The 15,678-nt window shown below is 44.8% G+C and overlaps 1 protein-coding gene across 1 annotated transcript; it reads left to right on the top strand.

Moving 5' to 3' along the window:
* The first annotated feature begins 5,326 nt into the window (after nt 1–5,326).
* LOC125540120 (beta-glucosidase 12) lies at nt 5,327–15,105 on the top strand. Its single transcript, XM_048703710.2, has 13 exons — nt 5,327–5,492; nt 7,369–7,438; nt 8,202–8,260; nt 8,679–8,754; nt 8,888–8,965; nt 9,094–9,181; nt 10,813–11,068; nt 11,153–11,268; nt 11,362–11,579; nt 11,752–11,783; nt 11,876–11,978; nt 14,461–14,569; nt 14,639–15,105. The coding sequence occupies exons 1-13, from the start codon at nt 5,340–5,342 to the stop codon at nt 14,979–14,981; spliced, it is 1,701 nt and encodes a 566-aa protein (XP_048559667.2). The 5' UTR covers nt 5,327–5,339; the 3' UTR covers nt 14,982–15,105.
* The last annotated feature ends 573 nt before the right edge of the window (nt 15,106–15,678 follow it).

Here is a 15,678-nt window from a genome sequence, read left to right as displayed (position 1 = left end):
TTTTTTCTTTCAAATATTCTTTACACCTACATGCATCTTTTTTAAATAACTCTAGATCAATCAAAGTAAGTTCTACTATCGAGGAAGCTCCATGCTATGTTCAAGATATTCTTTACAACAACAATCATGTTCTCCCAAACAAAATGTTTAGGACAACAAATCCAATTGATTATGTACTGCATTTATATTTGAAAATCAATTTTTCCAGTGTACGCTTATATGTTCCTTCAAAATATTCTTAACACTAACTGTATATTTTTTCTTGAAAAAGTGCACTTTAGAAAAAAAGAAAAAAATCCAAGACAAATATCACAATCGGATGTTTTCTACAAAATATTCTGTACACCAATTTTTTTATAACGATCTCTAGATCAATCAAAGCAATTACCACAATAAGAAAAGCTCCATGTTAACTTGCATTAATATTTTGGAAATAAGTTGTTCAGAAAATAATCCAATTTAATATGCACTGCATTTACATTCCCAAGTCAAATTTCCAAATGTTCTCTTGTATGTTTTCTTCAAGATATACTTGACACTAAAATATTTTCTAAAAAAAATTAAGGCTATACAAATGTTCATACAGTTCTAAAATAATGTACTCCCATTCGGGAAAATATATACTGCATGTTAACAAGGCACAAACATTTTTTGGAATGTATGCACATTTTTTTAACATGGGATGAACATGTTTCCAGAATGTATGAACTTTTTTTACAAGCAACAAACTTCTTTTGGAGCGTACAAAAATTTTGTAATACATATGCATCTCGTACTAAAAGAAGTTCCTACGGTAAGAATATGTTGACGTATTTAAAAACATGTTGTTGTTAAAATGAACTTTTTTTACGGGATAAGTTAAAATGAACCTGCGTCCTGATCATAAAACTCTTAACAAAGTACAGTCTAACTAAGTCAAGAGTTTCAAAGGAAAAGAGAAGCTATCCCTGTTGTACCTTCAAGCTAACAGTTGAAAGTAGTTGGGAGGTTTGGATTAAATGACTCTTTGGGCATGCCAGGATAGGACATGTGCGACCTAAAGATCAGATCAGTATGTGCACGATTTTATTTCACCATGATCTCGTGACGCCCTTCGCGCTCTTTTTTTCCTGTCTGGCATACAGTCCCCATTATCACGTACTACAGTTCATTAGTACAACTTGTTGGAGTTGTGTCGAATATAGTGTACAAGTTAGATTACAGTTGGACTCTGAGTTGTATTGTGTTTAGATAGGATATGTAGTCGTGTCCTAGTAGGACACTTGTATCCTAGGCCTCTCTTATATAGCGGGGGTAGACACACGATGTAACCTATGCCAACATAATAGCACCGGAACGCAGGGGAAGCCGGCGGCATGTGCCGGTGTCCAGGGCGACCGGGTGCGGTATTGTGACGGTGTCACGGGGAGGAGCGCCCGTAGTCAAGCCTCGGGGATGTAGCCATATCGGTGAACCTCGTTAACAAATCTCGGTGCCGTGCCTTGTGTGATTGCTTGGTCCTCGAATGATCGACTGTATGCCTCGGATTTATTCTAACAAGTGGTATCATGAGCGAGGTTGAAGAGGTCCGGGAGGCGATTGAGGTTGATCTAGAGGAGGAGGGAAGCATCGACAGAAATCTGCATGAGCGATCGCGATACGGGAGTGATCCTCGGCGAGTTGTGATCAAAGATGTAGAGTTGGTCGTGTTTTTATCTTCAAGAAGCAATCGGACGCAGCAGGTCGGCGACTCGTGGCACGCAGGCACGAAACCTTGGACGAGATCGATCTGGAAGCGGGTAGCCGCGGAAACTGCTACGGTTGCATGGCTACGAACTGCGGTCGGTAGGCAGGACGTGCGGTGATCGACCCGCTAATCGATCGGGCGTGCGTCAAGCGACGAACGCGAGTTGCGGCAGCAGCAACGTGGCACGTGGCAGATGGTGGCCCAAGGCCCTGGCGTGGATGGCTGAGCAGCCGTGTAGAGGCCAGATGCATACGGTGCGAGGAGTACGTACGAGATTTGTTATTGGAAAAAAGGGACCGAGTCCCTGGAGGAGACGCGTTCTCTTGGAGGCCGAGACACGGACGTGCAAACATCAATGGAAAGTACTACACCGTAAAGGAAAAGGATTGGCAAGGCAAAGCTAGCATCGGAGTTGAGCCACGGGAGCCACTCTACGTGAAGACCAGAAGCAATCTTGTTGGATTTGCAACTAGTATACTCGGTGTACTTGGGATCACGAAAAGAGTGCTCGATATTTTTCACAGGTCAGTTATACAAAGAACCATGGAGCCAACGGGTACTAGGTTTGAGGTGGAGAAGTTCGACAGAACCGAAAACCTTGGGTTATGACAGATAAGTGTAAAAATTGTTGGCACAACAGGGATGCTTGAAGGTGTTGCGGGATGTCAAGCCAGACGGACGATGAGGACTGTGAGGAGTTGCAGATGATTGCAGTCGGGATAGTTCGGCTGGGTCAGACTTGTCAGTCTGACGGATCGACGCAAGTCGGTTGGTACAGAAGACGGTGGTGGAATCAGCGACGACGACATAGGTGCGCGATGCTGATAGTGACCGACTTCTGGGGCGTGGAAACACGTGGGGCAGGCTCGAGGGCTTGTGTGGCTTCGACAAGACTATGGCGCGAGGTTGAGTCAAGGTGGTATATACACGGAGCTTGATGTCGACGAGGCGCGGGGTGGCACGTACACCCACCATGGAGTCATGTTGAAGGTGGAGCTGGATTGAGAGGCTACGACGTAAGTCGACAGAGAGTCGAAGCCTATTCAGCAAGGGAAAAGCGAGTGACATGCAGTTTGGACTGGAGCCCAGTGGTCTGATAGAAGCATGAAACTCGTCATTGATCGGTGATGATCGGTGGTACTCTGCAACGGGGGTTGAGTGGTGTGGGTTCATGACCCTTGAGACTCGACCGGGACAGCGGAGGCTCGACGCGGTAATAGCGGCGAGGCGTGCGGTAGCACGGGACATGGAGACGTGCCAGGGCTCTGGTGGTCATACATGTGGTGAGACAACTGCGAATTTGACTCCGGATGATTACAAGCAATTGTGAAATTCTTTCAAGTTTCAGACAGACGGTCAAGAAAGGAGCGGTGATGTTGAGTTCAGGTAACTCTTACGTGTGACACCCAATATGTGAGTTGTTCACTTTCACGCAGGTCAGTGATCAGTGTGTGATGGTGTTGGACTGGTGCTCTGGAAGTTGGGAGCGCAAACTAGAGTAATGTGGAACTTAATTTTGCTCGAGTGTTGACTGTGGTCAAGAAAAGAAGGGACTACAAGTTGCAGGTGGAGTCATATGGAGTCTTTGGAGTAGCAGCGGTGCTCATGGGATAAGCTCAAGTTCAATGTACATGGAAGTTTGACGCATCGACGAATTCAAGGTGGTGGAGAATATTCGTCAAGGTGGAGTTTGTTGGAGTTGTGTCGAATATAGTGTACAAGTTAGGTTACAGTTGAACTCTGAGTTGTATTGTGTTTAGATAGGATATGTAGTCGTGTCCTAGTAGGACACTTGTATCCTAGGCCTCTCTTATATAGCGGGGTAGACACACGATATAACCTATGCCAACATAATAGCACCGGAACGCAGGGGAAGCCGGCGGCATGTGCCGGTGTCCAGGGCGACCGGGTGCGGTATTGTGACGGTGTCACGGGGAGGAGCGCCCGTAGTCAAGCCCCGGAGATGTAGCCATATCGGTGAACCTCGTTAACAAATCTCGGTGCCGTGCTTTGTGTGGTTGCTTGGTCCTTGGATGATCGACTGTATGCCTCAGATTTATTCTAACACAACTAAAACGACAGCTGCACCCACACGCATCAGTCACGATTGTGCTAGCTCAACACAGAATGCGCAACTTCAGCAAAGTCTCCATCGGCCTACACATATACTGTACGATAGTCAACAGTGAAAGTGGGTTAATAGACCATGCGGTACACAAATTTCGCCATCCACAAGATGCTCGTAATCATTTTTTTGAATGTTGACAGATGAGCTGCCAAATTCATTGATCACCAGCGATGCTCGTAATCTGCTACGGCGCCCGCTTGAAAGCTGTCCACGTCCACATTGGAAGTAACGAAGCATAAGTGTACAATCTGTCTTTCTCTATGGACTTTGGTTGGCACATTAAACTCTGCATTTAGGGATCTGCCTCACAAATATGCTCTTCGAGCTTTGTACGACTCAGTATATAGCAAGGAAAAGCATACAACAAGTTGTGGATTATTCACCTGACCTTGCACTAGAAGACTGAGATTTTGGGTGGAACTACCGGCCCAGTTTTTAATCAAATCGGATGCGCGCGTGAGCGTGGGCTGATGCAGTAGCTAGCCGCATGCAATCTAGCGAATCGATGAAATGACCAACAAATAGAGCAACAAGTCACAAAACTTACGAGCTATTTGAGTGTCGCGCCATTTGGCCACCGGTTCTGCACTTATTCGTACGTGTCATAAACTTGTTGATGGCCTTTTAAATGATGTATTATGGATGATTATGGATCATTTTCGTGTGGTAGGGATCATAACACTTCTGCTCATAAAACCAGGCATGCATACTTTGCGAAAATGTCATGCCATTTTGTTCCGAGCCATGAAACGGATCCACATTAGTGACCAAACACGCCTCACAGTCACAAATCAACTCATCCTCCTTGTTCGAGTACGCGGATCCCCTGCTCTTCTGCTATGTGACGACGAACATCGTCTTCAGCTCCTACGACGGCTCCATCGTGGCGACGGACGACGGAATGGGGGGTTGGGGTGATAGGGTTCGGCTTTCGTGTGGGAAGACGGCAAGGATTGTGCGAATGTGCAGGTTCCGGCTTTGTTTTGGGTGGGTGCGTGTTGTTGAAGTCCGACGTGGCCGACGTGGAGATCCCCCAAACCTCCCCTTAGATTGACACCGGTTTGCGGAATTTCAAACGTCGAGATCGGTCCGGACAATTTTGGTAACCATAGTTGAATGGCTAAAAGTGTCTGAACTGTCCAATCCAAACATTTCCAGACGGTTTGATGATCGGCGTTGAAGTTGTCCTTAGCTAGCCCTGTGTGTCTAAAAAAAGTTAGCTCGCTGCATGCTACAGATAGAGTCAGTCAGCGCGCACATCTTCCTTCAGGCAAGACGCCTGTGTCGTCCAATCAAGACATGCAAGCATATGTCACGTAAAAAACACATGGCATGTGTCTTCGGTCCCGGTCATTTCAGAAGAAGAAATCTGAAGTGCAGATTGATTTTTCTACAACATATGCATACAGAAACATGTTGCCTATATATAGGTGGTGCCAAGGGAAGCCTTTGACGCTGAAACATAGCTGGTTGTTATCACACCATATGGCTGCAAGAGCATTGCTGGCGGTTATCTTCCCATATCTCCTTATGGTTGTCGCTTCCAGCGCCGGCGACGGTGCCTATGGCCTGCAACCGATAAGCCGGAGGAGCTTCCCCAAGGGCTTCATCTTTGGGACGGCCTCCTCGTCCTACCAGGTTTTCACTCGTTTTTCCTTCATTGATCCATGGTCTCCTGTCTTAGTTCAGTAACAATCTGTTGAACAAACCCCGCAAAAAATTAAAATCTGTTAAACAAGTATGAAAGCTGTAGCATAAGCTAATGTTGTGTGATAGTCATTCACCTGCCGAACTCAAACTGATTGCATGTTTTAGGCAAACTGATTGCATGTTTTAAGCTGATGTTGTGTGATACCATATACGATGCATTTCATTCACTAACAACTTGATGTTCTAGTGGTCACACCAAACTGCTTTCTAGATTAGGTTCCAGGCCCACACAATGTATCTTTTTTTTTCCTCGATACGATTTTCCAACTGAATTAGAGCGATTTGCTAATTGGATCAAGCTGGCGCTGTTTTGCAAAAAAGAGCCCAATAAATATTAGTATGTTATTGAGCAATTAAAGAAAATGCTGATGTGGTAGCCATGTAGCCTTTTTTCCGCCCTAAGAGCATCTACAGCCGGACTTGGCATATCCAACCCCTCAAACGTCTGAGGACGAGCCCGGGCGAATCGCGGACAGTGATCGGTCACGCCTCAAAAAATGCATTTCACATCTGGATACCTCAAATTAGAAACCTCAAATCCATATTATTACATGCAACTATCTACTTGATGCTTCATTTTGAGTCAATAAAATCCACCATTTATCGAAAAATATTATTACATGCAACGTGAAACCTAATCTAAGCGGAGCTCGTCCGGTTGCACTCCTCGCTCACCCGGCTTCGCCTGGCCATGTCCGGTGGCCGGATGCGCTCCTCAGAGTGTTGGTCTAGTCGCTGGCAAGGTAGAGTAGGGCATGGAACACGAGTCGGCTCATGGGACTCAAGGCGCCGCCTTCTCCCATGCAAGGTAGAGTAGGTGGACGTCAGATCGATGACGGATCCGTCCGGGGAGGAGCCGCCGACATCCACCATGATGCGGTTGTGTCGCCCGGACTGATGCCTCATATGGGGTGCCGGAGAATGCGCCTCCGCCTCACCGGCGTACGCCACCGTGAGGGCTACCGCCGCCTCCCGCGCCTGGTGCCTTGCATGGGGCGATGGTGCGTCCCGAATATCGGCACGCCAACGGAGGGGTTGCGCGTCCGCCTGCGCGATTGGACGCCAAACGGACCGCACGGCCTCCGGCAAGGCAGCTACGGCTGGCCTAGCGCCAGATCCATGCGCCATTTGGCCGGACACAATGGATTCCTAACGGATGGAGTTCGAGCGCAGTCATGCACGGGCCTCCTCCCGGGCGTGGCGGAGCACAAGCCGGACGGCCATCTCCTCCTCGGGGCTGTGTGGTATGAGCTCGGGGTCGACGGATCTCAAGGTGAAGGACTCGGATCTGCTGGCTGCCATGCCGGAGACGACTGGAAGGAGCCGGAGACGAACTTGGGTGGCGGAGGGGAGTGAAGTGGCTAGGGTTTGGTCCGGTGAGCGGATGAGGAGAAATTTATGTGGGGTCAGGTGGGCCAACATGGGCCAGGTCCGACGTGGCGGGCATGCCCAAGCACGCACGGGCGCCCCCATATCTGCCCCATATTTGGGATGAATATGGGGGGTGTCGGTCAGCCCAGGTGTTCGAGGGCCGTTTGAGGGGCCTGTCTGGATAAAAAAAATCGTTACCGGGCGGCCCGCCCGGCTGTAGATGCTCTAAATAGGTTTTTGTCTTATTTGATAAACTAAACGAGTTTATGACCTAAATTTGACCTCTTTGCAAGTTGTTGGCCTAAAACGTGCAATCGGTTGAGTTCATGTACTAACGCCATATTTCACTCTTAATTAATGATATCTATCATTATGTAAGCTTTGGTTCTAGCATCGTCTAATTACAAATCTGCTGGATATTCACATGCTGCAGTATGAGGGTGCTGCAATGGAGGGGGGCAGAGGATCAAGCATCTGGGACAACTTCACTCACCAACACCCAGGCATGTATATACATCTTCTATGCACAGTGTATATCATTTTTATTAGCAAATTGTTTGTACATATCTTGTTAATATTAGAACATTATCAATTTGAGAGGTCAAGAGCTATAGAAAATCACCTTTTTTTTACTGCATGAAGCCTTCATAGTGTTTAACCACTGGATGGAAGAATTACACGCGCACACCTCAAAGCTAATCCAACGCTTGGGAAACCAATTATGATTTAACAGCGTATATATTAGGCAACTTAGAATAAGAAACATGGTAGTAATGATATACACTATATATACCACTCACACCTACAAAGCGTAAATTTAAAATTCTCCAACTTCGACTGGTAAAAAAGTTGTTTAAAATAGTGAGTTGAAAATAGAAAATGATATTTATTGCAAAAATATTTGGATAGTATCATAACTTTTACAAACACAATTGTATGAAACATAGAGTCAAAGTTAAGTGTTGGTTATTGCACATATTAACAAAGGGAGTAGGATTATGGTAATACTATCTTAGGGACCGTACGTCTGAGTATCTTACCAAGTTTCAATGCCTATATTTGTATTTTTTTTTGTTTTACGATTAGCCAATATTTGTAGTTATATGGAAAACTAGGCATTCATATCCACCTATGTTGTGATTACCAATAAAGTAATTTGAATTTAGAACTAAGGTTAAAGCATGATTTTCCTTTCAACAAAATTAATATACATGAGCATAATAGCCTTTTTCTCATAACAGTCTACTTAGTAAATAACTTTGGCAGATAAAATCGCCGACAAAAGCAATGGGGATGTGGCACTGGACTCCTACCATCTTTACAAGGTAGTGATAGTGTATCTATCTTGCTTTTTAACCAGATCTTTAAGTTTGTTCACAGATTATATGGTCAAAGTTGTTGATCAAGATCACATTGTAACAAGATCTTTGAATTTTAGTTCCAGTCCAACAAAAAGAAACTGGGTGCTCCCTCCGTTAAAAAAATAATATATTGCCCTAAGTAAAAATATAAAGTTTGACTAAATATATAGAAAAATCTGCAAGGATATACAATATGGAATTTATATTATATGAAAATATATTTCATAATGCATCTAACAAAGCAAATTTGGTGTTGTAGATGTTGATGTAACCTTGTATAGATTTGGTCAATCTTAATGATGTTTGACTTAAGACAAACATATAAGTTCAATTATCTTGGAAAGAAGGGAGTAGTACTGATCCTAATTTGCTAATAACACAGGAAGATGTGCGCCTTATGAAGGATATGGGAATGGATGCATACAGGTTCTCCATCTCATGGACAAGAATTCTTCCAGGTATGATATTTCAGACTGGCTACCTCCACTCCCATTTTTTGTCCCAAGTAGAATAATCTATTTTGCATGATCTTCACATTTACTAGTCGATATAGAATGTTCATATCCATCTTAATGTCTTAATGCATAATAGATGGAACTCTGAGAGGTGGAGTCAACCAAGAAGGCATCAAGTATTACAACAACTTGATCGATGAGTTGTTGTCCAAAGGTATGCTGTCAAACCGTCAGTATGTAATTTGATTTATTACCTAATCAATTAAAGTGCACGGAACATTAGGTTGTTTCTTTATTTCATCAGACTATTCTGAAGATTTGAGATCTTCTGTATATCTGCAGGGGTGCAGCCATTTGTGACACTTTTTCACTGGGACTCTCCACAGGGATTGGAAGATAAATACGGAGGATTTCTTAGCCCTAATATCATGTAAGCTAACCACTTTTATTTTCTAAGAACATAACCCCCTTGAGTGGTGTTTTAGACATGAGCCCAATGCAACTCTGTCTTTTTCGACAAAGGGAATATATTAATATCGCGGTGATACCAATTACACCCAGCCTCTGCAACAATGCAATGTCGTAAAGGCATTATGGATGCACACAACTAAAGACAATAAGAAGGAGAAAAAAAGAAAGAAAGATCCCGCAACAGCGATCAATTTCTTGTAGATGCAACACGAACCACCACCTAAACAACACCTGAAGTCCCAATTCTCTAAAAGTGATGCCTCCAAGAAGAAAACATTGCAGAAAAACCATCATCTCCTGATCCTAAATCTTAGGTTTTCACCCTCGAGAAGATTCACGCTCTCAAAACAATGCCTTCAACAAGGTCACTGCCAGGCACAACCAATTAAGGCCAGAGCTTGGACTTTCACCCTAAAAGCTAAGACTCTATACTCCGCCTGTGTTGCTGCCCTGACTTGCCGATGCCGTTGCCATGAGTCACGAATCACCAAGAAAAGTCATCATTTCCACGAAGACTCGATCCGCCATGACAAGGCCTCGGACCTCAGCCACCATGACATTCTCGGTCACTATCTTCACCATGGAAATCGAAATAGCGATGTGTCCTATACTGTAAACAGACAACGAAGCTTCGCATCACACCCTCCTGAAGCTAGTCGGGCTGAAATCGGAGCGCACACGACCGAATCCCATCCGATCCAGAAATCTGCAGGCGTCCAGCACCCAATGAAGATCTCTAGCGGGGCATTCCGGAACTCGTCAATGGCTAGATCCATGAGGGCTGGCAACTGGCAGAAGAACATCTTAGAGCAAAAAGAACCAAAGGACTGCACCACCCGCCGACTCCCAACATCAGGCCGAAGATCTCAGCGGGCACCACCACCCGCACCACGCGGAGATGAGAAGCTAAGCCGCACCGAGCCCCTTGAACCAGACGTCGTGCCGCCCTCGTGGCCACAATGGCAGTCGTGGTCGCTGCAGAAATCTGGGGCCGCCGCCCCGACACACATCTCCGCCATAAGAACCATGCCATCCAGGGCCGTCATGGAGCTCCAGCCGGAGATCCCGCAACGCGAGAGAGGATGGGACCCCCGCCGCCATTAGTCGTGCGAGAAGGATGAGGACCCGCCACCTACATCAGCCTCGCGGCCTTAGACCGGAGGCGGGCTTCAGCGGCGGGGAGGGGAGTGGGATGGAGGAGGAAGGGGCGGCGGCTACGCTCTTGGGATCTGCCCGAGTCACCCCTCCTCGGAGCGATGCGGGGGTGATCCTATTTTTCCGAGGCCCTCAAACCGATCCGGGATTTCAACTCCATAGTAACTTTTGAATAAGTTACAAAATAATTACAAAATATATTGTATATTTTTTTATGGTAAGTCAAATGGAAGCATTTGTTCCTAATGTACCTTAATACTATGTAGGTTTTACACATTAGCTGTTGAAGATTGAAAAGGTGTGGCTACGCGCTTCATAAAACTATTTCATTTACGATGACACGCTTTGTAAAACTATTTCATTTATGATGAAGGTAGTATCATGTGCAAACATGTATACCTTAACTTTCAAAATAACCAACTCACAATGGTGCAGAAATGACTATAAAGACTTTGCTGAAGTCTGCTTCAAAGAATTTGGAGATCGCGTGAAGCATTGGATCACATTGAATGAGCCATGGTCCTTTTGCGTTTGGGGTTATGCAGAGGGCGTATCTGCACCAGGTCGGTGTTCTCCGTGGGAGAAGGCAAACTGCAGCGCCGGGGATTCAGGGAGGGAGCCGTACACTGTCGGCCACCATCAGATACTCGCTCATGCAGCAGCTGCGAGATTGTATAAACAGAAATATAAGGTGACTGGTACAGCTATTCATCGTATCATGCAGCTGCAATTCATCCACGAACGTGATTGATATGGTGTACATAAGAAAATGCAGGGCATGCAGAAGGGCAAGATCGGAATAACTTTGGTCGCAAACTGGGTTATTCCCTTATCCCGTTCAAAATCAAGCATTGCCGCGACGAAACGCTCTATGGAATTCATGCTTGGATGGTAAATTCTTTACGTTTCATGCTGACACAGTTTGTTGTATGAGTCTAGAATAGAATGCAGATTGATCTTATGCTAGGAATAAAACGACTGTAGGTTTTTGGACCCGCTCTGCAGAGGAGACTACCCCCGGAGCATGAAAGTATTGGTTGGAAACCGCCTGCCGCAGTTCACCAAAAAACAATCTAAATTGGTGAAGGGTGCATTTGACTTCGTTGGACTCAACTACTATACTACAAACTACGTTGGTAGCCTTCCTCCATCAAAAGGCACGAGGAACAGCTACTCTACTGACGCTCAAGCTATTCGTACCGGTGAGTCGATCATGCTAAATCAATAATCAATTTGTCTTCGTTCTTCGTCTGCCAGACTAATAATATCAAGGAAATTATCCCTTTTAGAAATAAATATTAAGTGAATAATGGAGACTTCGCCGCAGATTATATATGTTAATACTGCATGCTAAAAATTACCCAATTATGTCAGGTGTTCGAAATGGTGTTCCCATAGGTCCTCAGGTAACTAGCAGCTTATCCCCATACAGAGACTAATCTTCCTCAAGTTTTCTCCCAACTTTCTTTTTTGGATAGAGTAAATGACCTGCATGTAGGCCGCTTCGCCTTGGCTCTACGTCTATCCTCAAGGCTTTCGTGATCTGCTACTTTATATCAAGGATAATTACCACAATCCAACCATCTACATCACTGAAAATGGTAAGTGTATTTCCTCCCCCAGATAGGAACAATGAGATAATAACTTACGGTGCTGCTAAATCTTAGTCAACTTAGACTTCGCGAAGTCTAAGTCAACATGTTAACCGTTGGATCGTTTCTTGCGTCAGGATTCGCGCATGGGGTTTGTTTTGTCTCGATTGGCCTGTGTAGGGCGTGCGGCCGGCCTGCTTTCATTTGTTTGTCTGTTTTGGGCCTTTTTCTGGTGTCGGGTGCTTAGCTTGGGCGGTGGGCTGTGGCAGGTGTTTAGCTGCCATTTTTTGTCGTTATTTTTTTTGTTGGGCTGCGACATTGTTTACACGGATCGGAAGACGGAGAGGGGCCGGCAGATGCATGTGCTCCTTTTCCATGAGCGATGAATTAAGTTATCTCCTTCACCCCTTTTGTTTGGTCTTTTTTTCTCTTTTATATATTTTCATTCATTCACTGATACCCATAGATATGGGAGTATTTTTTCAATTCCAGTAGTATGGATCAAATAGAGTTTTCCAGTAGCAGATATAACTAGCAGAAATTCTTCGTAGTTTAGATCTAGGTGTTTTTTTTGTTCTTTTGTGTTCTTATTCAACTAGCTCTTTAATTTAGCTCGCAAAAAAAGTAGGGGGTTACATTTTTTTGTTTTTTAGCATTTTTTGGACATATCTTTGCACGTTGCATGGTTGCAATTGTCTTCCAACACGAATTGCAACCATATCCTGCTCGCAAAATTGCATGCCTCCCAACACGAATGCAACTGAACTTTGTTTTTGTTAGAGGGGCTGGGAGAGGTGGGGGCAATTGCATGTGTACACTACACATGCAATTGCATGTCTTCTAACACGGATGCAACTTGACTTTGTTTTGTCGGAGGGGTGGCGGGAGGGGGAATTGTTGCATGTGTATATTAGGCATGCATTTGCAACCATCAACCCAGACTGCAATTGCATGTCTTCCAACGCGGACGCAACTAGACTTTGTTTTGTAGGAGGGCGGCAGGAGAGGGGGGGGCATTGCGTGTGTATACTAGGCATGCAACGACAAGTGTCGCCCCGACTACAATTGCATATCTCCCAAAACGAATGCAACTGAACTTTGTTTTGTTGGAGAGGTGGGAGAGGCGGGGGAGGGCATTTGCATGTGTACACTACACATGCAATTGCAAGCATCAGCACAGACTGCAATTGCATGTATTCCAACACGGGTGTAATTGGGCTTTGTTTTGCCGAAGGGAGACGGGAGAGGGGAGAGTTGCATGTGTACACTAGGCATGCAACTGCAAGTGTAACCCTTGACTGCAGTTGCATGTCTCCCAACACGAATGCAACTGAACTTGCTTTGTTAGAGGGGGTGCGAGAGGTGGGGGCCGTTGCATGCGTACACTACACATGCAATTGCAAGCATCGGCCCGGACTGCAATTGCATGTCTTCCAACACGCATGCAACTAGACTTTATTTGTCGAAGGACGACGAGAGAGGGAGACAGTTGCATGTGTATACTAGGCATGCAACTGCATGTGTCACCCCTGACCGCAACTGCATGTCTTCCAACATGCCTGCAACTGGACTTTGTTTTTTTGGAGGGCGGTGGGAGAAGTGGGTCGGGGGTTGTATATGTACACTAGGCATTCAACTGCAAGTGTCGTCCTCCGACTAGAACTAAACGTCTTGCAACATGCTTGCAATTGGACTTTGTTTTTGTCAGAGGGTGGTGGGAGACGGGGGATAGTTGCATGTGTACAATAACTTCATTTCTTATGGAGACAGGGGTGGCAACAAAATAAGATTTACGAGCTTTTTTCCTCATGGAGACCTTCATTTATTTTTTCGGAAAAACGGAAATTTTTATTATTTTATTATTTATTTTGGCTATTCAAATCAAATGAAGATCAAGTTTCCTCTCATGCATATCAACTTAATAATTTCATTTGTTTGTTTCTATTTCTTTGTTATTTTAAAGATTGATTTTTGTCTTTTAAAGTATAAAATTTTATTTGAATGAAATGATAAAAAGGAAAAATAAAAAGAGAAGAAAGATGACACGAAGAGGAGGAATGGACGATGAGCGACATTGTACCCCCAAGCCAGTGCAATTGAGTGAGCAGCTTTTTTTAGGGGTAACTGGTTTTTTTGTTGCGGTATTTAGAGTTAATTGATTGAGCAGCTGATCGATCTATATTATACAGCAGTCTTTGTGTGTATCGATCATATTATACAGGCCTTGGTTGAACGACATTCGTTTGTAAGCTGTAGTTGAGGAGGAAGATGTTGACCGTGACCACGTGGGTGAAGCCCACCATGCCTTTTATGACCCGGAACATAAGCCCACAGGAGGAAAAATACAAGCCAGCGGCCCACAAGATAAAACAGGCCTAATTTAACATATATGACGTCACCTGATTGAGACTTCGCGAAGTCTCAGTCGACTGATTTCTAAACAGACCCAATAACTTATCTGAACAATTATTTGTCTCTCTGTGTATTTTAGGAATTGACGAAGCCAACAACAAGAGCCTACCACTCAAGGAAGCCCTCAAGGACGACGCTAGGATAGACTTCCACCGCAGGCACCTTGATGCCCTGTTGAGTGCGATCAGGTCAGAACTAGCAGTTTAATTTTACAGTCAAAATCTGTCGACAAGCCTCTAAGACATCAACTGCTGCAGGGATGGGGCAAACGTGAAGGGGTACTTCGTGTGGTCACTGCTCGATGACTTCGAGTGGACGAGCGGGTACACGGTGCGGTTCGGGTTACACTTTGTGGACTACGACCATGGTCTGAAGCGGTACCCCAAGCGCTCTGCTGGCTGGTTCAAGAAGTTCCTCAAGGATGATCTCACTGATCAACTGGAAACCAGCGACAAAGATGGAGGCATTGTACGTGTTGCAGATTGCGATAGATGCTTGACTGATTATGCAGTTTGTTGGAACAATAAAATACTTCGCGATTTAAAGATCAATGTAACAAGAGGCTCGTGCGCGAACATATCTAGTGATACCAAAGTATAGATGGTATTTTTTTCGAAAAGGGGTGGCTCCGCGGCCTCTGCATCAGAGTGGTATGGTGGTATGAATGTCAAATGACCTTAAATTTGAATTCAACAAAGGGAATAAATAAATATTTGTTGCATTATATTATATTTTACATATCTTTCAATATATTGGAAAAAGGTACCAGTCATTTTGTAGTAAAATTGAGTAGGATCGATTTTTCTCATGGTCTAAGAGAATTATCACAAATTTTGTAAATATGGTGTCCGAGTCAACCACCACATGTGCCTGACATTCACGAGGAGAATTATCAAAAATTGTCCTGCTTGTGTTGTTTGTGATAGTAAGGGGTGTGGAGTTTTTGTCACCACTGTCCCCAAGTTTATCGTAACTGATGGTCTCCAAGTTGCTCCTGCTTCCACAAGGATTCTGTTTCCGTTGATTGTAAAATATGGGATACCGGAAAAGGAGAATCACTTCTGCTTATATCCAGGAGAAGGTGCTCCAGCTTAGTTTTGCCAAGGTGCTCCAGCAAGTCTTAACTGGACTTTATTTTGATGTTGCTATCCTGCCCAACGCTACAGACATTTGTGTGCTCCCTGAAAATATGTTGGTAAACCTGGCACTTGGGGACGATCCCTAGTTCAAAGCCATCAAGGTAAGGCTTGTTCATGGGACGTGGAGTAATTGATCACGAGCACAGATGTGCTCGATA

The sequence above is a fragment of the Triticum urartu genome, chromosome 2A (genome assembly GCF_056163025.1).
Source record: "Triticum urartu cultivar PI428250 chromosome 2A, HENAU_Tu73, whole genome shotgun sequence".
Classification (NCBI taxonomy): Eukaryota; Viridiplantae; Streptophyta; class Magnoliopsida; order Poales; family Poaceae; genus Triticum; species Triticum urartu.
Note: the sequence above shows the minus strand (reverse complement) of the source record. Positions and strands in the feature narration are given on the sequence as shown.